The 25,191-nt window shown below is 46.3% G+C and overlaps 1 protein-coding gene and 1 pseudogene across 2 annotated transcripts; both read right to left on the bottom strand.

Annotated features, from left to right (window-relative positions):
* LOC121677095 overlaps window positions 1-3,289 on the bottom strand; it is a 59,258-nt pseudogene extending 55,969 nt beyond the window's left edge.
* On the bottom strand, window positions 1,712-25,191 carry Znf746 (zinc finger protein 746). 2 transcript variants are annotated; one of them, XM_038318048.1, is made up of 7 exons: window positions 24,997-25,191; window positions 22,038-22,337; window positions 21,826-21,907; window positions 20,972-21,085; window positions 7,239-7,430; window positions 6,538-6,663; window positions 1,712-5,502 (listed from the first exon to the last, which is right to left on the bottom strand). In XM_038318048.1, the coding sequence occupies exons 1-7, from the start codon at window positions 25,018-25,020 to the stop codon at window positions 4,385-4,387; spliced, it is 1,956 nt and encodes a 651-aa protein (XP_038173976.1). In that variant the 5' UTR covers window positions 25,021-25,191; the 3' UTR covers window positions 1,712-4,384. The 2 variants fall into 2 exon arrangements, with proteins under 2 accessions (XP_038173976.1, XP_038173975.1); XM_038318047.1 differs by having other exon boundaries at window positions 1,712-5,505; window positions 24,997-25,189.

Genomic DNA, 25,191 nt, shown 5'->3' with positions numbered 1-25,191 from the left:
CGTGTGTGCTGATGACATGGTGTACAAGGTTTTTGTGGAGTCCAGTTTTGGGGAGTCCTTGGACTTATAGCTGTACCCTTCTCCAGACCCAACCAACCCCAGATAGGTACAAGAGGGACTTCTATAATTGTAACTTGGGCATGCAGTTGTCTTCATTTTGGGCATATACTCTTTCCCTTTATTTTTTGTCTTAGCTTTGTATTTGAAAGCATGTTTATTAAATCTTATTCAGAATTTCAAGATATGCATATCAGAAATATGTTTGGGTCATATGGTTCACAATATCTGCATTTATTACTTAAAAAGCTCCTTTAGATTTATGTATATGAGTGTTTTACATGCATGTATGTATGTGTACTATGCATGCTTTGTACTTGTGGAGGTCAGAAGAGGGTGTCCCAGAACTGGAGTTATGGATGGGTGTGAGCTACCATGAGCATTCTGGGAGTTAAACTCAGGTCCTCTGCAAGATCAAGTGCTCCCATTGAACCATCTCTCCAGTGGCTCTCCACCCATGCCACCCCCTTGTTTAAAATGGCCTCACTCTGCAGCCGAGACTGGCTTGGAAAGTTCATTATGTAGCCTAGCTGACCTTGAACTCAAAGTGATCCTTCTGCCTCAGCTTCCCAAATGCTGGTATTAATAGATGTAAGCCACCATACCTGATACCCCCACACTTAAAAAATAACATAGAATTAGTGGACAGTATATATTAATGTCTAAATGGTCTTTTAATATTTTTAAACAATCATGTGTACACTGTAGGATACTTTGTCAATCACACTCAAATTAGAAACTCTGCCTTACAATTGTCAAAGAAAAAAGGCCTTGTTTTCTAAGCCTGTTGTTGTGTTTTTTAAATGGGCAACTTTCATAGACATCTATAAGGTAGAAAAGGGTGGGACAAGGTGACAGATGGAGTCTACACAGGAGTCTGGGACACAGGCAGAGCTGGTGTCAGTTCCACTGGCAGAGACCAGGGGAGGCAGCATGATTCTTTGAGCCAGGATCAAGGGGAGGTAGGAATGTACCAGATGGACTGGGGATAAGGGAAGGTGGATATTGTTTGCGGTTGCTGTGGCATAGAGTTCAGGGGAGCGGTGGCTCAGTTTGTCTACGGTGAGATGCAAATGGAACATGGGAAAGCACAATGGACCCCCCCTCCCCCCCGGTTAGAACTGCTATGCTCAGTTTTAGATTTTAACCAGCGGGTAATGGAGACTCCTGTGCCAACCAGGGAGCATGGAACGGGGCCTCTGTGGCAGTGAGACTTTCAGTGATGTAGGAGAGTTAAGTGTTTAGAAAGATCATAGTTGGGTTGGAGATAATGTCTTAGCAGTTAAAAGCACTTGCTGCTCTTGCACAGGACCTAGTTTGATTTCCAGAACCAGTGTAGTGACTCACAGGTGCCTGCTACTCCAGTTCCAGGCAATGTAAATACCCTCTTCTGACTTCTGAGGGCTGCTGTACACACATGGTACACATGAACACACAAAAGCACACACATGAGGTGGTGGCGCACGCCTTTAATTCCAGCACTCGGGAGGCAGAGGCAGGCGGATCTCTGTGAGTTCGAGGCCAGCCTGGTCTACAAGAGCTAGTTCCAGGACAGGCTCCAAAGCCACAGAGAAACCCTGTCTCGAAAAACCAAACCAAAAAAAAAAAAAAAAAAAAAGCACACACACGAAAAGAACTTTTTAAAAAATGATAGTTACTTTCCAGCTGTGTTTTATTTATTTTTACAGGGCCTCACTATGAAAAGCCCTGCCTTACTTGGAACTATGTAGACCAGGTTGGCTTTGAATTGCAATGGCCCTCCTGCCTTTGCCTTCTAGTTGCTGGGATGATGGAATGCACCACCGCATGATGTTACTGATATGGTTAAAATGCAGCTTCACCCATCTTGTCTTTTGTCATCTGGCAAGTGACACTCAGCCCAGGATGGAGAAATCCTTTATTGGCTCTCTGGCTTATTAGTTTTGCATGCAGGAGTGGAGAGGTTGGGGTAGACAAGGGCACAGTGAACTGGGTAGGCCTCCTTGCTGGCTTTCAGTACTGGGGACAGCCAAGGGGAGAGATGACCAGAAGTAAAGGAAGGGGTCAAGTTAGCAAAGAGTTAGGCACTGTCATGATTCTCCATCACGGGCCTGGTAGAACCATCCCTCTGTCACATTCTTATGTCCTTCAGGAAAAAATAATATGAAATAAGTGAAGAATAAAATTGTATATATCTTTATTCTTAATTATGCATATTTGTGTGGGAGCATGTGCTCATGAGTGCAGGTGTCTTTGAGGGCGGGGGTGTCAGAGCCACTGGAGCTAGAATTACAGGAGGCTCACAGCATCTAACACGGGTGCTGGGAATTGAACTTGGGTCTCTGCAAGAGCAACAAGTGCTCTTAACTGCTAAGCCATCTCTCCAGCCCCCAAAATATTTTTTCTTTTCCTTAAAAAATTATGACAAAGATGAAAAATTCCAAAAGCGTGAGGTAAAATGTCAACACTGATTAGCCCTTGGGTGGGAGTATGGCAGAAATGCCACTGGAAGCAGCAAGACCAGGTTGCATCTAGAGGTACTGCCACCTCTCCAGGCAAGGAAGGGTGAGAGGACTCAATAGCTTACATTCATTTTCTTGATATTCCATAGTTTTCTCCAAGAGTATCCTATCTTCCTGAATACCATCTCAGAGTAAACTAAAGTATATAAACTGTATTTACAGTCTGTAGCAAAGTGATTGGTAGGCTTTGATTCTCTCTCCAAAATCCAGTTTATCTCCAGAGAGCCAAACTGCCCTGAAATCACCTCATGTTCCCAGAGTGGCCAAGTGTTAGCTGTGGGCTTGGGGCATGGCCTCCTAGAGATGCTGTTTAGAAGCAGCAGTAAAAATGGCCAAAGGTCTAAGAATGGATCCATCAAACAGCCTTGGTGCTGGTTAGGTTTTATTTTAACAGGATGTTTTCTGTTCATTTGTTTTTCAAAATATCAGTTATATCAATATTAGAAGTGTAAACAGGTACAAAATATACAGTACATAGAAACAATCTTCTTAACTAGTCTATTTCTAATAAAAGTACGCAGAAGGGAGTTGAATGGGCACTATAGTCTCTGCCCTCTTCAGGGAGTCATTACCCACTTGGGGAAGAGGACCAGTGGCTGCTTTAACAAAATGGGAATGGCTATGTGTGGTGGGGACAGCACTGTACTGACAGAACTTGGACCTAGCTCTAATTCCATTGTGAAGATAATCCAGGCAAGCCTGAGGAAGCCACTTACCCAGTTACCTGGCATTCCAACTACCTGTGTGTCTAGTCATGCGGAAGCACACATACTGGGGGCCGTCCAGCTTGAGCTGCCGAGGCCGTTCTCTGTGTCTGGATGATCTGATCCATTTGTGTGGGACAAATTTTTTAAGAGGGCAAGACCTCAAAAACCTCTCCTTCCCTAAACTGGTGTTCCACGAGAGCTGAGCCTCAGCTGGAGCTCTTCCCAGTTCCTGGAGCACACAGTACTTGTAGTTAGAGGCTGTGTCCCCTTTGAGCCCTTTATTTGTTCTTTAAAAGAACCACCCATCTGCTGCTTCCCAATGTGAGGTGGAGCCACTTTGAAAATGAACATACTGCACAATGGGCAGCCAAGAGAAGCATCTATGGATAACAGACATAGCCCAAGATGGGCGGCCCTGGCTTTCTGTGACCTCATGTTCAAGGGCCCAACCCCTTCCAGATCTAACACGACTACAACGCAGTGCGACTCTTCCTAGCCAGCCCAGGAGTCACGACTACAGTGAACGTTACCACCTTGGACAGGGACCACCGATGGCTCAAAAAGCGGAAAGTCAGGGCTGGGCATTAGGGTCTTTTCAGAAAGTAAGGAGTCCTTACTGCTGAGTGGAAGCTGTCTAGGCCCCAGTGCCCTCATCACCCAGAGCCTAAGGTCCAGACCAGCTTCCTGGACAGAATGGGAACTCACCTGCCATAGGACTGCATGGTCCAAGTCTGGTCTTCCCACTGACCACCTTTCCAACACTAGTAAGACAAGGTGGACACACACCCCTGAAAGCCACAAGTACACCTCAGAACTTCAACTGGTGTTGCTACTATTTTCCATCTTTTTTTTTCTCAAGAATTAAAGAGAAAAACAAAAACGGGTTTGTAATTAAATTACTTAAGATTCTACTAAGGTGTTCAGTCTCACAGTCGGAATCCTACTCTCTTTAGGTGGAGGCTGCATTGAGTTTCTTTCCAATGATCAGTTCAGCAACAGGGAATTTGATTCTCTGCCAAGTCTCCCTTTTTGCTTCTGAGCTTTCTGGCCACCCTGCTATCTGCACACGGGACTTTGTACATTTGTGGCCTGCAGGGACCACAGAAGGGTTGGGGGCCCTCACAGGTCCCCTCCACCATCAGTAGGTCCCAGGACACTTAGGCCACAAGTCCAGTCAGTCACAAGGTCTGTTGAAGCCATGGGTCCTTTGGCTGCGGGGTTCTTGAAGGGGTCGGGAGGAGCTGGCAGTGGTGGGAGTGGCTGCCCATGGGTGGGCGCCTTGGCCACTGCCGGGTGGTTGCGCTGGTGCTTGCGGAGGTGGTCCTTGCGGATGAAGCTCTTGCCACACACTGTGCAGGTGAAGGGCCGCACACCCGTGTGCGTTCGGTAGTGGTCGATAAGCTTGGAACGCTCTGTGAAACGCTTCTCACACTCGGTGCAAGGGAAGGGCCGCTCACCAGTGTGTAACATGCGGTGGCGGATGAGGTGTGCGGGGCGTGTGAAGCAGCGGCCACACTCCCCGCATCGCAGGGCGCTGCTGTCCCGTGCGCTACCCCCGCCTCCGCTGCTGCCTCCGCCTCCACCACTACTGCCACCTCCACCTCCAGTAGCGGTAGAAGCTGCCCCCGTGCCCGCCCCGTCAGGCAGTCCACAGCTGCGCTGGTGAGCACTCAGGCTCACCTGCAGCTGGAAGCTCTTTCCGCATGTGGCACAGGTGAAGGGCCGGCCTCCGGGTGGCGCTGCTGGGTGTTTCTTCTGTCCTGGCTTATGACCAAAGCCTTTTGTCCGGCCGGGATATTTGCAGGGATCGTTGAAGGGTCTTGAAGCCTGGCTGGGGTCCAAGATGGCATCTCCATTGTCAGGAGAGGAAAAAGGGAGCCCCTCAGGCACCGTCCTTGGGTTCAGGCCCACTGGAGGTTTGCACCGGAAATTCCAGCCCCACCGGACACCACCGAAGAGCCAATCCCCAGGAGGGGCCTCCTCCTGTGCTATGGCAGGACTGAGCTCACCAATGTCCCTCTCTGGCCTAGTGGGCTCCCGCAGCCCAAGCACCGTGTCCTGGCTAGGGAAAGAACTGCCCTGACTTTCCCAGGCTCCTTCCTGGACGGGACTAGGAAAGAATCTTGCAGCTTGGCCTGGTGCAAACAAAGTCCCATGAGCCTCCAGGTCGGTGGGATGCACAGGTGTGGCCACTACCTCCTCTTCCTGGACTTCTGTTTTGATAACAATTTTTACGTCTGCTGAGAAGAGAAAAGAGCAGAGATCATTCTGGACATTATTAAAGGACACAGGGTCAGCCCCTTCATCTGGAAGCGCAGCAATTGGTCAGCCCCATGGGAACACCACAGCTCAAACGAGCAATCCGTTCTGTTTGAGAAGCTAGCCAAAAGCTTCATCTGGCCCGGTGACTTCCCCACTGTAAAAGCAACCCTAAATTTCGCCTCCAGATTCTGTTTTCTCTTTCTTTGGCTGTTAAATCATGAGTTTATTCTAAGAAAGGGATTCTGAATGTGATGGCCATGTACTAAAAGTAATGCAGAAGCACAAGCTTGGCCTCTGAGGCATCTGGGACTTTGTACAGCTGTCAGACACATTTCTTAACCACAGCTCCACTGTGAATGCCCAACTACACAGGGCAACAAGATTAGCTTGGACAACACATCTAAAGGTACCTCAGCATGCCATCTGGTACACAGTAACTGCAGTTACCTGATGACCAAAATGTTACTGAACAAATAGAACTGTTTGACTTTATATAAATATATTGAATTTCAACCCCAAGGCTTGTTATTGGATTTTTAGTGTATTTACGGGTGGTAAAAAAAGATGACAGAAATTTTTATTAAGGTAACAGATAATTGGCCTTCAAACAAGAGAATGAATACAAGAATGTGAGAGTTGTTCTTTCCAACTTTGGCTTCCGCTGTCTTTGGCAGCACTGCTATCTAGGAAGTGGTTTTAACTCAGTCTGTTTGCATCTGTGCCATGGGAGCCACAGGTTGCCTGGGGGGAGGGGAAGGTCTGTCCTCCAAGAAATCAGACTATTTGAATAGACTGGCTAACTCTACACAAAAGGAACTATCTATATCTATAAAAAATATCAGCATCCTCAAGAAAGGCTGTTCAAATCAGAGAGTTCTGGAGAAGAGAGCAGAAGGCACAGAGCTGTAAGATCAGACTCAGTGCATGGTGGCTGGAAGGATGGGACAATTGACCAGTAAGAATAGGCTCCCAGGCCAGGCATTCGTTCTCCTTTCCTGCCACTCCTGTACCTTCTGTGGATGCTGCTGTGTTGAGCTTCAGTGTCCCATCTGAGCATGCTGAAGAGGGGTGGTGGGGAGGGAGATCTGCTTGCCAGGAAGTGGGCGGGATGGTGGTTGAAAAGTTGGAATGGACACCTGTAAGGAAGAGAAATTGTAGCCTGTGGGTTAGGGGAAGGACACGGACACGGGAGAATAGTGAACATGAAAACTGAGGGAGGGTGAGGCAGGGCAGCGAAACCCTAAAAGCCCTGCTCTGAATGTCCATGTGCACTGGCCTCTCTGAAGCACTGGAAAAGTCAGATGTTATCAACTCACCTTTCTCCAACAAAAGGCGAGCCTATGCCTCAAGGAAGGTTTGAAAAACTTCTTGTCAGGCCAGATTTTTTTCTTCTTTTTAAGGTTTATTTTTATTTTATACAGATGGGTGTTTTGCCTGCATGTATGTCTGTGCACCATATGCATGCTTTGTACCCTCAGAGGCCAGAAGGGGCCATCAGATCCCCTTATGACTGCCACATGGGTGTTGGGAATTGAACCTGTGTCCCTGGAAGAACACTCAGTGCTCTTAATCACTGAGCCCTCTTTGCAACCCCTAGGCTAGATCTTCTGAGAGCTCACAGTTCCTCATATGCTTTTAGGCACCTTCCCAACCTCTACCCTCAGTCCCTAAAACTCATGCCAGAATCTGCTCCCCTGTCACAATTACTTACCAGAGGTAGCATCTGTGGAGATGTCTCCTGCCCCAGAGTCCAACTGGCTGAGGCCCCAGGGCTCTTCCCCAATATCTGGCTGTCCAGCTGCCCAGGCTTCCACACCTAGAGCCTGCTGCTCCTGTAGCTGGAGCTCCCCTTCCTGCTTGATCTGCATCAGGAGGTCAGGGGCAGGAACTGGAGCTCCGGAGCCTAGGAAAAGGAGAGCATGTGAGCCCCTCAGGCCTGAGCTGGATGTTTATATGATCAAGGAGATCCTTAGGGTCCAACAGTGCATGAAAGCCATGGCATAGGGTGCGTGGGTTGGTGAGAAGGAAAAACATACAGACAGGTTCAGGGCTAGAGCAGATCCAAGGGTAATTCCTAGCTGCCCTGGAGTTTTGCTCTCATTTGTATGTAATAAGGAATGCTTGACCTCTCAACTCTATCTTACCCTGAATGAGCTTAAAAGAAAGAGTCCAGAGGTAAAGGAAAGCAATTCAATTAGGGGATGGAGTGAGAGGCACCAGATCTCATTACAGATGGTTGTGAGCTACTGTGTGGTTGCTAGGAATTGAACTCAGGTCCTCTGGAAGAGCAGCCACAGTGCTCTTAACTGCTGAGCCATCTCTCCAGCCCGAACTTAAGCTTCTGATCCATCTGCCTTTACTTCCCAAGTCCTGGGATTACCTGAACGTACCATCATCTTTTTTTTTTTTTTTTTTTTTAAATGTAGTGCTGGGGATTGGACTGATGGCTCCTTGAGCTAGCAGGTATTCCACCAGCTCCTACATACACATACTTTTGCATATTTATAGCAGAAAAGATGAAACGAAAATTAATGGGCTAGTCAGGTAATGCAAAGTATCATAAATGAAGCAATACTGACAACAAAAGCCTTCATTTACTTATTTATTTGAGACAGGGTGTTGTAATTAAAAAAATGCCACAAAGAGAAGTCATGCCATGTAACAAAGCTCACATAGGAAGTTTATTGGAAGAGGAAAGAGGAGGGAGGGAGAGAGGGAGGGAGAGAGAGAGGGGGAGGGAGAGAGAGAGAGGTGGCAAGGTTGACCTTTTAAAGGGAAGGTAGCAAATGAGCACAGGAGGTGCCTTTAGTTGCTGCAGCTGAGGACGTATCCTGTCAGGACCCTAAAGGCAGGCCAGTACAAATGCCTGAACACTAACACAGGGTCTCTCTATGTAGGCCGCTGTCCTGGAATTCACTGTGTAGACCAGGCTGGCCTCAAAACAAAAGCCTTTAAAGAGCAGAAGGAAGCTGCCCTATGCTCAGGCCTCTAGTCCCAGCTTCTTGGCAGGCAGTGGGAGAGGGTCATAAGCACATTATTTATCGTAACCTGGGCCATGTTCTGAGACTCTGCCTCAAGAAGTGGGGAATAAACAAAGTCAATCAGACAAACAAAAACAGCTGGGTACACAGTGCTAGGTAGAGAGTACTGGCCTAGCATATGTGAAGCCCTAGGTTTAATTCCCAGTTTGAGAGAGGAGGAAAGACATGAGAGTGAAATTAGTAAATTAGAATATGAGAAAATAATGCGGAGAACATAAGATTAGTTTGCTGAAAAGAATATTAAGTCAGTTCATCTCTAGTAAAAGTACGAGGAGAAAAGAGAGAATACCCTGATGGTCTGAGCATGATGCAGCTGAGGTTAGCATGGTGAGGAGCACACTGTGAATGGTATTCTAAATGAACGCATCCCTAGAAAAATTACAACATGCCAAAACACCCCAAAAGGAACAGAATACCTAAATAATCTTATAACTAAAATACACTAAATCTGTCTAAAGCCTCCAGCAAAGAAAAACTGAGACCCACGTGGCTTCAATGGTGTCTTTTTTACACCCAGAGTAGATCATTCCAACATCAAGCAAACTAAGCAAATAACAATGGAGACCACATAATGGCTTATATCATTAATACTAAAAGCAGGAGGAGGCGGTCTACAAAAGGAAAATTACAGTCTAACTGACATACACTCAGCATAACAAATCTACAGTGTACATAAATGGTCATGATGCAGTAAGGCTTTTCCAGGATCACAAGGTTGGCTCAACTTTAGGAAATAATGTAATTTACTGTATTAGTACACTACAGGAACAAACAAACAAACAAGTACCATCTTGATAGATGCCAAAGACAATAACAAATCCATCCTATAAAAGTCTCAAGTCCCTCCTGTTGGATGTTGGAAACCCCTAGCCTCCCGGAACTGTAGGACTCGTTTAGTGGCATTTTCAATGTGGAAAGTTCAAAGCAGTCTCTTTAAAACCATGAATCACTGGAGTGCCCATTATCACGTACATCACTAGGGTACCCACTATTATATCTATATCACACTAGGGTGCCTATTTTCTACTGAAGTCATTACACATTTGAAAACAAAAACCAATACATCTTTATTAATTAATGATGTGATTAATTTCTCAGAAAATTTGGAATTAGACAATTATTAGAAAAGTTATTTAGTATTAATAAGAATTTCAGCAAGATTTCTAGAAATGTCAACAAATGAGAAGCAACTGCTCTTTCTTTCTTTCCTTCTTTTTGTTTTTTCGAAACAGGGTTTCTCTGTGTAGACCTGTATACCTAACTGTTCTGGAACTCACTCTGTAGACCAGGCTGGCCTTGAACTCAAGAGAAATCTGCCTGCCTGTCTCCCAGAGCTGGGCTTAAAGTTGTGCACCACCAAACCCGGCCTCACAACTACCTTTTTAATACATTACTAGTGTTCTGAGGAGCCAAACAATTGTTATTTTTCTCCTGTCATGGATCTTAACACAAGAAACAAAGGACAAAAGCGGCTCAGCTAAGCTATTTTTATGATGATAATTCAGATTTTCACGTTCATCTGTGGACAAAGAACATTTTTACAATGACCCTAGTATCAGAAGTTAACCTGGGCTGGGCTGGATTCTGTTCCTAACAGAAAAGTTGAAGACACCTGTCTCAGGAGGTAGCCAGGTAGCTACGCTGTTCTAGCTCCTGATCCTCATCTCTCCAGTGTGGTGTGTTACTTCACACTATCAGAGGCGGGCTGTATGAAGGGCAGAGGACTGAAAACAGCATCTCCACAGAGCTCCTGCTAGATGGGAGGGGTGTTTCCTGCCTCTAGTCCCCATAAATCAGCAATAAATAGACACTACTAGTTACAACAAGATACCATTAAGCATAGCAATTAAAACAACAACAGCAACAAAAAAAAACAAAGTACACATGGTACATAGAAATATAAAGAAAAAGTATAAGACCTTTTGAGCATAAAATTATGAAAACTTAGTGAAAACTTAGGACTGCAGGTCATCAAGTATAACGTAACTCTGAGAGTGAAAAGTGTCAATACTTTGCAATTTCAAAACCCCACTTGTATTTTTCATGACACTTGATTAGGCAGTGAAAATTTTCTCACAACAGTACAGGAAAAAAAACGAAGTGCTAGTATGAAAGTACCAAGGTCTTCTCTGCTGCTCAGCAAAAAAGCCTAAGCCTAATCCTGCTGGGCTAAGGACTTGAATATGTAAAGCAAAGCTTGAAACTTTCAGTAGGAAATACAAGACTTTACGATCTGGAAACTGGGAAATATTTAATTGCTGGAGACACAAAAAACTCATGCATACAGGGAAAGACTATCAAATCTAAGTAAAGTGGCCTGAGAAGCATCTGGGTTTTAAAATACAGCATGGAGCACACTGTTCAGCAGAAGAGGACTGTCTATTGTATACATGGCCTGGAGTTCCAGCTCCAGCACACAAAACAATCAATACTTTTCAAGGTGATACTTTCAACTTGAGAAAGTATCAGTACACATAGAAAGATTCTTATTCATACATGTAAAGAACTACAAGTGAATAAGAAAAACTCAGCAGACAAGCAGACTGGCCATGAGCACAGCACACAGGGCTCCATCTCACATGCACTCAAAGCCATTGCACTCCACACGATGGTCAGAAAGAAACACCTTCTGAGTGAGGCAGGAGCCCCAGGGCCTGCTGATAACCCCACTTCAGGGCCACTTTCTTTTCTTTTCTTTTCTTTTTTCTTTTTTTTTTTTTTTGGTTTTTCGAGACAGGGTTTCTCTGCAGCTTTTTTAGAGCCTGGCCTGGAACTAGCTCTTGTAGACCAGGCTGGCCTCGAACTCACAGAGATCCGCCTGCCTCTGCCTCCCGAGTGCTGGGATTAAAGGCGTGTGCCACCACTGCCCGGCCAGGGCCACTTTTTTATGGGCGTCACTTCCAGGTCTATAATAGAGAAACTTTGCAAATGCCTAAGAATTTTCACAACAGCATGTCCTTATAGCAAAACAACCAAACCAAACCAAAACCCACAACTAACCCCAAATAACCCAAAACATAGACAAAATGCAAATACTCCCCAACAATAAAAGAAGTAAATGCAATGTGTTAATTAAAAACTTTGAAAGGAAAATCATGGAAATATGGTTTTCTATCAACATAGAGGGCTCAAGCACAAATGTCCAATGAGAAAAGCAAGCCCAAGAAGAAAATATGCACCATGGTACCATTCATAAAAACTCTAAAACCAGGCCAAAACAAACAATGGTTTTTGGTAATACACACAGAAAATAACAATATAAAGAAAGGTAGGGAATGATCTGCTCAGTGCCTGATTTCTGTTTGTTAATAAAAAGGGAAGGGCTGGGACTTGGAAGGGACTCAGACTCTGGAAGGTTCTAGTGGTGCTCAATTCTCATGCTAGGTGTTTGGCATCCAAGTTGTTCACTGCATTCTAGATACTTCATCATCCTGTTCCTGGGTATTTTTCATATTATGTGTGATGCAGAAAAATCACACTATTAAAAAATAAAAGGAGGTTGAGTGGTGGTGGCACACTCGGGAGGCAGATCTCCGTGAGTTTGAGGTCAGCCTAGTCTATAAGAGCTAGTTCCAGGACAGCCAGGACTACACAGAGAAATCCTGTCTCAAAAAACCCCAAATCAAAACAAAAAACAACAAACAAACAACCCCCAAACCAAAAGGAACCCTCTATGTTTGATAATAATACTTGTCCACAATAAACACTTCTGGCTAGGAGATGCGATAAAGTGCTTGGTGACCACATGCATGCAAGTCTCTATACTGGATTTCCACACAACTGCCCCAAAACCATCCACAAGTTTTGGCTAGATATAAGTAGAAGGATACGGGTATGCATGTAAGCTACAGGTGTCATATCGTAGTTACATGTAGTACAGGCACTACAGGATCGTAATACACTTAGTAGTATGGACATTACAGTCCTGGCTATCCTAGAACTCAAACTCACTCTGTAGACCAAGCAGGCTTTGAACTAACAAGAGATCCATCTGCCCTTGCCTCACAGTGCTGGGATTAAAGATGTACACCACCACCCAGCTAGATACTTTGTTTTCTTGAGACAGGGTCTCACTATGTGGTCTTAGCTGGCTTGGAACGTGCTATGTAGACCAGAGATTTACTGACTCTTGTTATGTACATCAGAGATTACATAATTAATCTCCCAAATTAAAGGTGCGCACCACCATGCCTGGCCCTTGAGAAGATTTTTTTTCTTATTTCATGTGTACTGGAGTTTTGCCTAATATGAGAGTGTTGGATCCCTTGAAACTGGAGTTACAAGCAGTTGTGAGCTGCCATGTGGGTGCTGGGAATTGAACCCGAGTCCTCTGGAAAAGCTGCCAGTACTCTTAAACACTAAGCCATCTCTCCAGCCCCCCTTTAGAAGACACTTTAAAGTAAATTCCAAGCCAGATATGATGACACACACCTATAATCCTGAGTCTCAGTAGGCAGGCTTCAGATGTGAGGTAACCAAGGAAATGGAATCCATTATCTTTGTAGCTGGGTCTATGTTCAAAATGCCACATTGTGGCGGAACATTCTTAAACTGCAGTTAGGTTATTCCCACTATATTAAAGCTAGAAGGAGGGGGCACTTTCCCAGTTGCCACACATGTGAACCAACAAAGGATACATATCCTCCCAGGACCCAGGTTTAAAATACCATTTATTGTGATTTTTGATCTCTTTAGTGGGTTTCTAAGAAAGAGCATGGGAAGAAATGCCCTAGAAATGTGCTCCAGTGTGCCATGACTTGGGAGGGAAAAGGTTACTTTACCACACAAATAGGCTATGCACCTCATAAATATTCACAACACGTCTTACAAAAATAACAAGTGCAACATCTTTTTCAGCTACCCACCCTTGGGTCAGCCTTTCCCCAGCTATATGGAACACACTATGACTTTGCTTAATTGTACTGAGTAAATCATAGCTTAAACTGAGCCCTTCTGATGAATTCTTTCCTTTAAGACAAGCACCCAAGAACTCTCCTCATATAGCTCAGTGAGAGAATGCCAGCCTGCCATAAACAAGGCCCTGAGTTTGATCTTTAGTGCTGAAAACAAAACCACCTGATAAAAAGAAACATTAGCTGATGGAGGAGAGTTATCTGTCTATGTTATTTTTATTGGTTAATTAATAAAGAAAACTGCCTTGGCCCTTTAAGAGAACAGAAAATTAGGTAGGCGGAGTAGACAGAACAAAATGCTGGGTAGCAGGAGTGGGGAGACGCTTCAGGCAGTCACCATAGTGAGTCTCCATGCTTCTCCTCTCCGAGATGGACGCAGGTTAAGATCTCTCCTGGTAAGCCACACCTCATGGTGCTACACAGATTACTAAATATGGGTTAAAGGAAGATGTGAGAATTAGCCAATAAGAGGCTGAAACTATGGGCCAGGCAGTGTTTTAAAAGAATACAGTTTCCGTGTAATTATTTTGGGCAAAGCTAGCGGGTGGCGGGACACAGCCCGCCACTCCTTCTACAATTAGCAGCAAAGGTGTCTATTCCACAACATCTTATTAGAGCAGAAAAACAATGTTGTACAAGACCCTGGGCTTTATCCCTAGCACCGCCATGACTTTTTTGTAAAGGTTTAAAGAACCGAAGATGTCTGAATAGATGACTCACCATACCTAATAAGAGAAGCATTTTTTTAACCTAATGAAGTCAAAGCATATCACAAGTATCCCTGTTACAACTATATAAAACACAAAATTAAGTTTAAAAAACCCCTATTTTTTAGAGAAACAACTACCAGAACAAGACTGTGAAACCTTATCCAACCACCTATGAAACTGTCAATAAATGAGTCTTCCCGTGGACAGAAAAGCTCAGAGTTGTAACGATGGCAATTCTCCAGAAGTTAAATTATAAAGCAAACGAATACAATTCACCCATGCTCCCAAGAAGATTTTTCTTGAGAACATAAAGATTCCAAAATGCATATCAAAGAACAAATATCCAACAACAGCAGAACAGTTCCAAGAGCAAGCAGGGCAGGTTTGATCCACGAGTTAAGGTTTGGAGGAACTGAACAAAGTGGTGTTGGTCGAGACAGACAGACAACAGAGAGAACAAAGAGCCCTCCAACAGCCTTGTGGATATGCAGAAACTAGTTCAAGCTGGCGGTGATATTACAAACCAGCCAGGACAGGAGTATTTACTAATTAATGTATGCTTTGAGTCAGGGTCTCATGTATTTTAAGCCTGTCTCCAATTAGTTTTTAAACATTTCTTATTATTATGTATGTGTGTGTGAGTGCCAGTGCCCATATGTGTAGAGGTCAGAGGGAAACTTTCAGGAGTTGTTTCTCTCTTACTATGTGAGTCCTACAGATCAAACTCAGGTCACTAGGCTTGGTGGCAAGTATTTTGGGCAGGGCCTGTTAGCCATCCCTCCAACTTTCTCAGTAGTCAAGGATGATACTGAGTTTCCGATTTTTGGCTGGGAGTGGTGGCACATGCCTTTAATCCCATCACTTGGGAGGCAGAGGCAGGAAGATCTCTGTGAGTTTGAGGCCAGCCTGGTCTACAGAGTGAATTCCAGGACAGCCAAAGATACACAGAGAAACCGTTTCAAAAAACCCAAAAAAACCCAAAAACAAAAACACCCCCCCCCCTCGCAAAAAATATATTAATTCTAGATGGATTAAGGACTTACATTTAAAAAACAAAACCTTTAAAAATGTATTTGGAAAATACATGGGCTGGTGAGATGGATCAATGTGCAGCTGCTGAGTTTGATCCCCAGGATCCACATGGGACAAGAGAACGTATCCCACAAGCTGCCCTCTGACTTCCATGTGTACATGGCGTGTGCAAGTGTACATGCACACCCACACCCCTAAATTTAAAGTGTAACTTAAAACTATTCAAAGGGGTTGTAGAGATGGCTCAGCCTCTAAGAGCATTTGTTGTTCTTGCCTAGGACCCAGGTTCAGTTCCCAGCATTCACATGGTGGCTCACAACAGTCCGTAACTCTAGTTCTAGAGGGAATATGATGATGCCCTCTTCTGGCCTCTGTAGGTGCTGCACATACATGGTGCACATACATAAATACAGACAAGACGTTCATATACATAAATCTTTTAAAGAAAAAATTAAGACAATATCTTTGCTCTGCTTTCTGTTTGCCCTGAGGTGAACTTTTTCCTTTGTGTGCTATGATATTCAGTTGGAGAAACAGAAATTAAACTGAGATACAATTTCACGCCTGCCTCACTGTCAAATGCTAATTGTGAAAAGATGTCAGAAACACATTTCATAATGCTGATGGAAGAGGCTTCTGTTGATTCTGGGGAGAGCAGTAGTACTGCAAGGGGTGACCAAGACTGACACAGGGAAGCACCTTAGTCTGCTCCAAAGAAACATTTACATGTTGATACAAAGATGTGCTCAAGGATGCCACTACCATTAGACATTACTGGAAAATACACTGCAACAGTTTCTTTCTTCTTTTGTTGTTGCTGTTTTATTTTTATTGGGTCTTACTATGTAGCACTGGGTAACCTGGAACTCATTGCAATCCATCTGTCTCAGCCTCCAAAACACTGGCATACATTACTATGCCCAGATTTTTCTTTTATCTTGTTTGACAGGCTTCACTAATGTACTCCTAGCTGATCTCAAGCGTCGTCTTCTTTCAAATCCTGAGATTACAGGGGCGTGTCGCAACCAGCTATACAGTTGTTTTTCAAATATCAAGCACCTGCTGAAAAGCCTGGTCCAGGTGCAATAGGCCCTGCCTCTAACACAAGTACCGAGGCTATGGCTGGAAGGCCTGAACCAAAACAGCAGGACTATCTTCCACAGCAACAACACCCTAATATGTTAGTACAAACAAATGTGAAATACAGAATAAAAATAAAATGACATTTATATTGGCTTTCCAAAACACAAGGGCAAGTAGTAACTGCATGAAAAATGGGACTTGTTAGCCGGGCGGTGGTGGCGCACGCCTTTAATCCTAGCACTCAGGAGGCAGAGGCAGGCGGATCTCTGTGAGTTCGAGACCAGCCTGGTCTACAAGAGCTAGTTCCAGGACAGGCTCCAAAACCACAGAGAAACCCTGTCTCGAAAAAAAAAAAAAAAAAAAAAAAGGGACTTGTTGTGGAATATTATTTTAAGATGTGTTACATTTGTTTATGCTGTGGAACATCTGCTTTAATGATGCAAAGATGTGTTGCATTCTTTTATGTTGCATTTGTTTAACTCTGTGAAGCTGTGTTACTGTGTCTGTCTAAAATACCCGATGGGTCTATTAAAGAGCTGAACGGCCAATAGCAAGGCAGGAGAAAGGATAGGTGGGGCTGGCAGGCAGAGAGAATAAATGGATAAAGAGAGGGATAGGGAAGCAAGAGAGATTAAGGAGCAAGAGAACAAGAAGAGGAGGCCTTGAGGGCCAGCCACACAGCCAGTCCTGGAGGAAGAGTGAAAGTAAGGTACACAGAAGTAAGAAAAGGAAAAGGCCCAGAGGCAAAAGGTAGACGGGATAATTTAAGTTAAAAAAAAAAAAGCTGGCTAGAAAAAGTGAGGTTAAGGCATTTATAAGAAAAAAAAGTTCCTGTGTGACTTATTTGGGAGCTAAGTGGCAGACCCCCAAAAGATTAAAAGAGTAAAAAAAGAAAAGAAAAAAAATCCAGCAACAGAGACTGACTGAGTCTGCAAAGGCAGCTAATGATACCAGAGACACATTCCAAACACCAGACCACAGACACATCTTAGAGGACGGACTGAGCACACACTCAAGACCACTTCCTGAATTCCTACTCTGTCATGAAATATTCTGAGTATGGAATGATTCCATGAACAAAAAACACATACTTTTTATCGTCTGAGATTTATAAATGGGAGGGAGGACATGCATATAAAGAATAGATAAATACACAACACCTGAAACAAAGAGAGACTAGAATATTGAATGGGGAAATCTGAGGAAAGTCCCACGCAAAGGCCTCCCTGTAGTGGCTCTGAAGAAGTACACCATTCAGGGATCTGGGACCAGAAGCCTGAATGCTGAACAAATAGCTTAGAGGACAGTGGGAAGAGAGCAGAAAGACAGGAAAATGGGAGGATGGCTGGCTGTGGAGACTGGATGGAAAGTTAGAATGTGCATTTTACGCGGCTCTCTGCTGGGTCCAAGCAGACTGTAGGGGCTAAGGGCAGGACCAATGATGGCAATCTCTCAGCAAGAGACTGAGGCTTTGGAAGCAGTCTAGATAACTGAGTGGGAGGGCTAAGAAGAGAGAAAGTGGATGTGTATTGTAAACAGAGGGCCAGAGAACTTGGGTTTTTGGCTTACAGCTGGATGGATGGAGAAGCCAAGGAGAATGGGGGAAGAATGGGTTTCAAAGAGAGATTACTAGCTTACCTCGGATACACTTGCCATGGCTATCTATGGGCCATCCAAGTGGAGACACAGCATAGGCAGTGGGGTGTGGGAAATTCAGGCAGAAGTCAAGGCTAGGGGCACACATCTAGACACAGGTGCTGAGACCTAAGCTGTCATGAGGAAGGGACTGTGAAGATGAGGGGGACACCATTTCAGAAAGGTCCCAAGGCCACAGGAAACAGCAAAGGAAGGACATCAAGGGGTGGGGCAGGAACCACAGGAGATGGAGCTGTCCTGTGTCTCCAAAGACATGACTTCAGGAAGCAATGCTATGGTTGGGTGTGTCCCTGGAATCCCTGTGCTGGAAACTTAGTCCCTTGATTCTTGTTAATGGTATTAGAGGCGGAGCCTTTGGAGGCAATCGGGATTAGATAAGGTCATGAGTGTGGGATCCCCCAAAATAGCCTGAGTGGCTTTGTAACAAGGGGAAGGAGGATTTGCTGTCCCACAATGGGATATCCTTTCTTGCTTTCATCAAGAAGGGTCACATCAGATATGGCCCCTTTGACCTTAACTCTCCAGCCTCCAGGCCAGGCCTATGGGGGAATCTATAATGACCCAGTCTATGGTACTCAGTAATAATGGAGAATGGATTAAAACAGTGAGTTATGGGGCAAACACTTCAGACACAATGAGGAAGGCCAGCATTTTGGCATCAGCAGTTCACTGGAGACTGAGATGGTCAGGATTAGTGGAAGAGGCTCCCAGATTAAAAGGGATGGCTTGGAAACGTATATGCTCCCTCTGAAGCTTGACTGGAGGCCAGAGAAGTGGGGCAGTCTTGGGAGAGGAGTGGGATCAAGGGCGGGAATATCTGCTGCCCTTGAGAAGGTGGCATAGGGCAGAGTCTTGGGCTAGGCAGAAGGGATATCAAAAAATATCCAAAGACTACAGAGTGGCCAGGTAAGCAGAGCAGCAGGCACAGAACAAGCAGGGCACCAGGAGTCAGAGGGCCATGAGAATTTTTTTCTTAAAAAAATAAAAACAAAAAACCCTAATATATATTATACCTATGATATATATATCCATATGTGCATAGATTTTAGATTTACTTTATCTTATGTATGTAAATGTTCAGTCTATATGTATATACATGTACCACATGTGTGCTTGATGCAGAAGGTATCAGATTCCTTAGAATGGAGTTACAGATGATGTGAAACACCATGCGGGTGCTGGGAAAAGAACCTGGGTCCTCTACAAGAGCAACATGTGCTCTCAACCACTGATCCATCTCTTTAGCCCTTCCCTGCAAGAGTAGGTTTTTAAAATTAAAAGTGATCTTTTAATATAAACTGAAATTGTTGGTTGTGAGCTCTCTCTCTATAAATAGGGGTAGGTTTGGTCTCTGAGCCATAATTTGCCAGCCTGAGCTAGTGCGGCAACTGAGATAATGCTGGTGACTACTGGCAGATAAAAAGCCCCCACTAAATGTTGGTCAGGAATACCAGATGAGGCTGGCTGTAGGGTTATAGGTTTGCCACTGGCAGCTGCCTGCGTGCAGGTGCAGAGCAGGCAGATGATTTCTCTGAGATTACGGCTTTGCCAAGTAGATAGAATAAATAGAGGGAAAGTGAGGGAGAGAGTGTATGAGGGGGTAATTAGTGATAGCCACAGGGAAAGGAGGATGAGGAGAGAGAAGGCTTTGAAGGTCCTACAGATTGAGGACCTGTTGAACTTGAGGTTCTAAGAACTGGAAGAACTAGAAGCAGGAAGTGGCTGTGGGATACAAACTAGGGATGGGGACAGCGGAAGGGATGAGGCAAACATCAAGAGTGGCAGGACCACCACATGGCTCTAGCAATCTTCACAAGTAGTGAGGCTGAAGGATGACAAGGTGGTAGAGGTGTAGAGGAGGGAAGAGCTCTCAAGGCAGTTTAGCAAGGATCAGTGATGAGGGCAAGGACACCTGCCTCCTGAAAGCCAGTGTCAAAGGGACATGGGGAAGAGGACAAAAGAACAGCAGGGCAGCAGCACTTGGAAAGAGAGCGCGAGGGCTCAGCCTGAGCAAGACAGATGGCGGGTCCTGAAAAGTACCATGGAGATATTAGGGTGTGAGGAGAAGAGATGAGGCCTGACAAGGGCATGGACTGACTCAATCAAGAGTGAGAGGAAGGCAGGGACCCAGATGCCAGGACTGAGGAGGGAAGAAAGGCAGCATGCGACTACTGCTGACAAATTCTAAAGGGCAGTGGACAGTGAGGGCCACCAACTGGCTGTTTCTTGGACCCTACTGGTTCTCACCAGGGAAAGTACCACATGTTACAAACACTAAGAAATAAAAGCAGATACCAGGAACCTTTCACCCTTGGCTTGGAAGTCAAGGTGACATCTGTCCCCCACCAGGCAGCGAACTCAGTAGACACCTTTCCACCATCCAGCTGACCCACTGTCCTTGGTACCAACAAAACTCAACACAATTAACTACATAGGAATTAACCACAGGAAGATCTGAGTAACACAGTATCAAAAATGACAAACCCAAGGTGGCAGGACAGGCAAAGGACAGACAAGGGAGGCAGAGGCTTAGCAGAGTCAATGTCACTTGTAAATGACTCAGCAAGGTCTTCCACGTAGGAACCCGGCATCCCTATTCTTCCTAAACTTGAAGAGGTGCTGACTGCTGCAGGGAAGTGTGAGACACTGTGTTCAGTACCCAAGTCCCCTGAAATAGACACATGTTCTAGTCACACTGGACCACATAGCTTGCCAGTGCGTTTTGAAACTTCCAGTGTTTTAAAAACTGGATGACTCCTGAGCAGCTCGAGCTTCACTCCCTCTTCTCTTACCCCTAATTCTGTGACCCTGCTTCTGGCTTTGCTATCTATGTCCAAGATACAAATTACTAGTTTCTACACCATGGCTGAGTAAGTCAGTTATGGCTCAACCATGAAGGATTTACATTTGAAACACTGTGTCTTTCTGGAAAGAAGAGTAGCACCAACCCTATTTTTCTATGTTCATTTGGTCACCTGGTGTGTCCCTGATCTTTTCCCAACCTTTCACCTGGACTTGGGTCCACAGGAACTTCCGGGACCTTGGGGCCGGCCCGACGCCAAGTGCATGGCTCCTTGCCTTGTTCAATCTGGGAGAGGACCTCGGGTTTGGAGATGGCATAGTCTGAGGAAAGACAAAGGGTTAATTTTGCCACATTCTCATCAGAAATGGTGATAGGCAGCTGTAAAATCACTAACAGCCTAGAAACTAAATGTCTTGAGTGGAACCAAACAGCAGTTCTCAATGGTAGGCATTCTGCTGCAACGTCTAGGGACGAGCTTGTGTCGACTCTAGGGGGTGGGAGAATGCTACTGCATACTGAACAATGCATATGAAAGACCCCACCCCAAGCGTCATCTGTCCACAGAGCTAGCAGTGTAGGATACAGAGGCACACTAAGCAGCAGCATGCCTGCAGAGCAGAACATACTGTGAGACTCACTCAGTCCACGAAACACTCCTGATTAGAAAGTAAGGCCAAGAGGAGGGGGCTGGAGTAACAGGGCTTTGGGGCACCCTGTGATGTGTCACATAAAAGCCACCCAATTGATGGTGAAAGAACAATTCCTTTGCGAAAGTAGAGTGGATTAAAAACACTGGAGAGCTGCGACACACCTGCACTCTAGTCTCGGCAAAAGCAGAGATGTCCATACTTTGGGCCTGGTGAGGACAGAGGCTACCGCTTTCCTAGGTCTGCTACTCCAAACAGAAGGGAGTACCTGACTCTTCACCCCAGAACATGGGAGGAGTCTCCTTGCTCATAGTATCTAGGGATCTATATAGACACCACTGAAAACAACTATATCACAAAGAGGTCTGGGGACTCTAAAATCCCACCTTACAGAGGCATGTGTCAGGCCTTACCCAGAGAGACCAGTGTCTCATAGTTGCCCCTCATCACGTGCTTGTAGAGCTCCTTCTGCCAGTCCTCTAGCTTGCCCCACTCCTGCTCAGAAAAATACATGGCCACATCATCAGAGGTCACAGGAACCCGAAACCACAATTCACACTCACTCACCCACATCCTTGCAGGCATGGACCCTTGGGCTCCCCATCTCAGGGCCCCCAAAAGCTACCTTGGGGACCTCGCCCTTGCTGCCAGGGGGAAGTCTCAGAATCCAGAAGTTCCGGTTGCGCAACAGATTCTCCACGTTCTCCAGCCGCCGCTGCAGCAGCCCATACTCCTGCAGCAGGGTTCCCAGCACAGCCCACTTGCCCTCCAGCTGGCTGCTGAGCTCCACGGCTGTCTTCTCACAGTCAGCCAGCTTCTTCTCTGCCATCCCAGTTCGGCCTTCTAGAGAAAGCAGTCGAGCGGCCTGTGATTCAATCTTCCTCTCCATGGCCTGAATTGTAGCTGCCATTGTCCATGGAGAAATCTTCAAGAAAGAGGAGAAACCTGCATTATTCTTCGCACTGTGATCCTTCTATCTCACGCATGGGGAGCCAAGCTGGGAGTGGGGAGCCCAAGAATGCTGGAAGTGGGAACATCCTATATCACGCACCAGATCTTGCCTAGTGACAGCCTCTTTGGGTTTAAAGATCTGGCCTGAGGCTGTCAGGTGCCTTGCTCAGGACCCCACAGCACTGTGCAGATTTCTATCTTGGCCCTTTCCACCCTATCCAGTCAGCTCCTATATGTCCCTACACTGAACATCTCTCCTGGTGGACATTATTTCTTTTCACAGCACAGCACTAAACACATGGTAAACACACAGTGCGATTTTGCAAAATAATCTGTGACTTAGCATTGCTGGGCGTTTTAGTGGAGAAACGATAAACTGCAGATTTACTAGGGCCCAGCCTGCACTTCTGTCACAATCACACAGGAACTGCCTGATGATGACCCAGCAAAAACTCCAGCTGCTTCAACTGAGAGGCACAAACAAGGGGTTGCTCAAGTGCTTTTTAAAAGAGCATCTCATGTCCCCTCTTACAGACAGATAAGCTCAATGGCCAATTCCCTTTCCTCCAGGACAACCTGATTTGGTCCCTTCCTAACTGTCCCTCCCCCATGAGCTAAAATTACCATTACTGCCAATTTTAACCAATCAAAGAGATGAATATTTTGTTTCTGTGATAAAGTCTCACATATTCCAGATTGACCAAGAACATGCTTGGATGGTGCTGAACCTTTGCTCCTCCTTGCCTTTACCACCCCAAGTCCTGAAGTGACTCCTGCAAGGTATGAATCAGTCTCAGACACAAGCTGTCCTGAGATCAGGGACATACTTAATCTGGTGGGGAAGGTAGACTTTTACACATGCAACAACAATCACAAGACTGATACATCCCTGCCACTGAGAATGGCAGAGGCTTTAGTGACTGCCCACTGGAGATGAAGAACACATTTTGGGTGGGACACAGGAAGAGCTCCTTCATGTATATCCAAGGTGCAACCCCCAGGACAGATTGGAGATCCCTGCATGGGTGCCTCTTCTGCTCAGTGCCTGAAGACAAATGTTCCTTACATTCCAGAAGGATACTCTTTAACAAAAAAAGGTAGATGACTTCTTGTAAAATAAAAGTGACATCTAGGAACTAGTGTGGACTCATCTGAGTCCCTGGGAACCAGAATGTGGGAAGACACATCAGAAAATGGGGCCAAGAGGGCTTGACCAGAGGCAGAAAAGCTGGTCTGCATGGTCCTCCAGAGTTTCTCAGGCTGTACAGGAGGTGCATTAGCTCTGACTGAGGACTTTCAGTGGGTCTCAGAAGATGGATTCTGATGGGCAGAACTGTTGTAAGGGAAAATCTGCTGTGGGAGGGTACCTCTGGCCTCTTCTTCTTTAGGGCTAGCCCTGATTGGGATTATCCCAGAGCTTATTTCAGATGTATCCTTGTACTTTGCCACCATTCCCTCTGCTGCAACCTCTGTGGTACACAAAAGGGCATCTGCACAAACATCCACCTCAGTGATGTTATTCTTGTTCAACATCTGAACAATGGGTCGGGTTTTTGTTGTTGTTTGAACTATTTCTGTGGGGTCCATGGAACTTTGAACTGTGTGCCCTGTGCACTGCTTAAGCCTAGCACCTTGCTCACTCAAAGGGAAGGTGGAGCAGCCAACTGCAAAACAGGCAGGGAAGCCAAAACTCTGAGCTTGAGAGGAGCCACTGGTTTAAGAGGACGCCAAATCCTTCCACTGTTCCCCACCCACATGACGAAGTCCAGGCCTTCCAGCCCCTTCCAACTCTGCAGCTCATAACCAAAACCATATCTCCAGGCTTGTGGACCGGTCCTGTACTGTCCTGTCTCTGTGCCTTGTCTCTCTCGGCCCAAGCCCTATGAAGCCCTAGTTAACTCAGTTCACAGACGCATAGACTACCTGGCCAGGTAGGAGGAACAGGGTCTGCTAAGCACCTGCTTATTCGAACTTCGTTTCCACCAAGTTGCTACAAGCTCTTTCTGTTTGACCATATGGCTACTCGTGTACCTGTCTGCTTTTCTTATCACAGTCACTGAACTGTAAGCACTGTCTTCCCACACTTTCTCTCGAAGATTCTCGGCAAGTTTTCGCTGGGCCTCCAGCTTCTCTTTTGTACAAAATAATAATTATAAAATAGTAACTACCCCACAGGTTTGCAGTGAGGACAGAAATCATGCCTAAACGGGGCTGAGCACAGCGCCAGCCTGGCTGGACAAATGGGAGCAGCCCTCGCGCGCCGCCCGGGGAGGGCCGGGCACATAGTGGGTGCTCAGTGTATGCGGAATCGACGTCGGACACCTCCCAGGTGCCACCAGGCCGCTGGGGGAGCTGGGGGAGGGAAGCTCCGGCCCGGCGCCGAGGAAGGAGCCCGGCCCGGGGACGCGCAGACCGGGAACTTGGCGCGGGTCGGCCTCCGGAGCGCGGACGGCCGTTCCCGGCTCCACCCGGTCCGGTAGGCCCCGGCGGACCTCGCGGCCGCTCGCCGCAGCCCCAGGACTCGCAGGCCCGGTCTGGCCCGGAAGCCCTCCTGGGGCCTGCGGCACTGTGTGCTGGGCCCCGGCCTTCCGGGGCCCGAGGCCGCGCGGGCCAAGCGCGCGGGCCGCCCTTACCGGAGCCGCGGCCGCCTCGGCCATGGCCCTGCGCTGTCCTGCCCGGCGCGGAGGAAGTCGACGCCGCGGCGCGCGGCCCCACGCAGGCCCGGCCGCCGGGTCCTCTCCGCCGGCAGCACCGCTGCCTTCCCCGCCGCGCTCCTCGCAGGCCGGCCTCCCGCCGCTCTGCCCGCAGCCGCACCGCCACCGTCAGCG

The sequence above is a fragment of the Arvicola amphibius genome, chromosome 2 (genome assembly GCF_903992535.2).
Source record: "Arvicola amphibius chromosome 2, mArvAmp1.2, whole genome shotgun sequence".
Lineage (NCBI taxonomy): Eukaryota > Metazoa > Chordata > Mammalia > Rodentia > Cricetidae > Arvicola > Arvicola amphibius.
The sequence above is the reverse complement of the archived record's forward strand: the minus strand, read 5'-3'. Positions and strand labels throughout refer to the sequence as shown.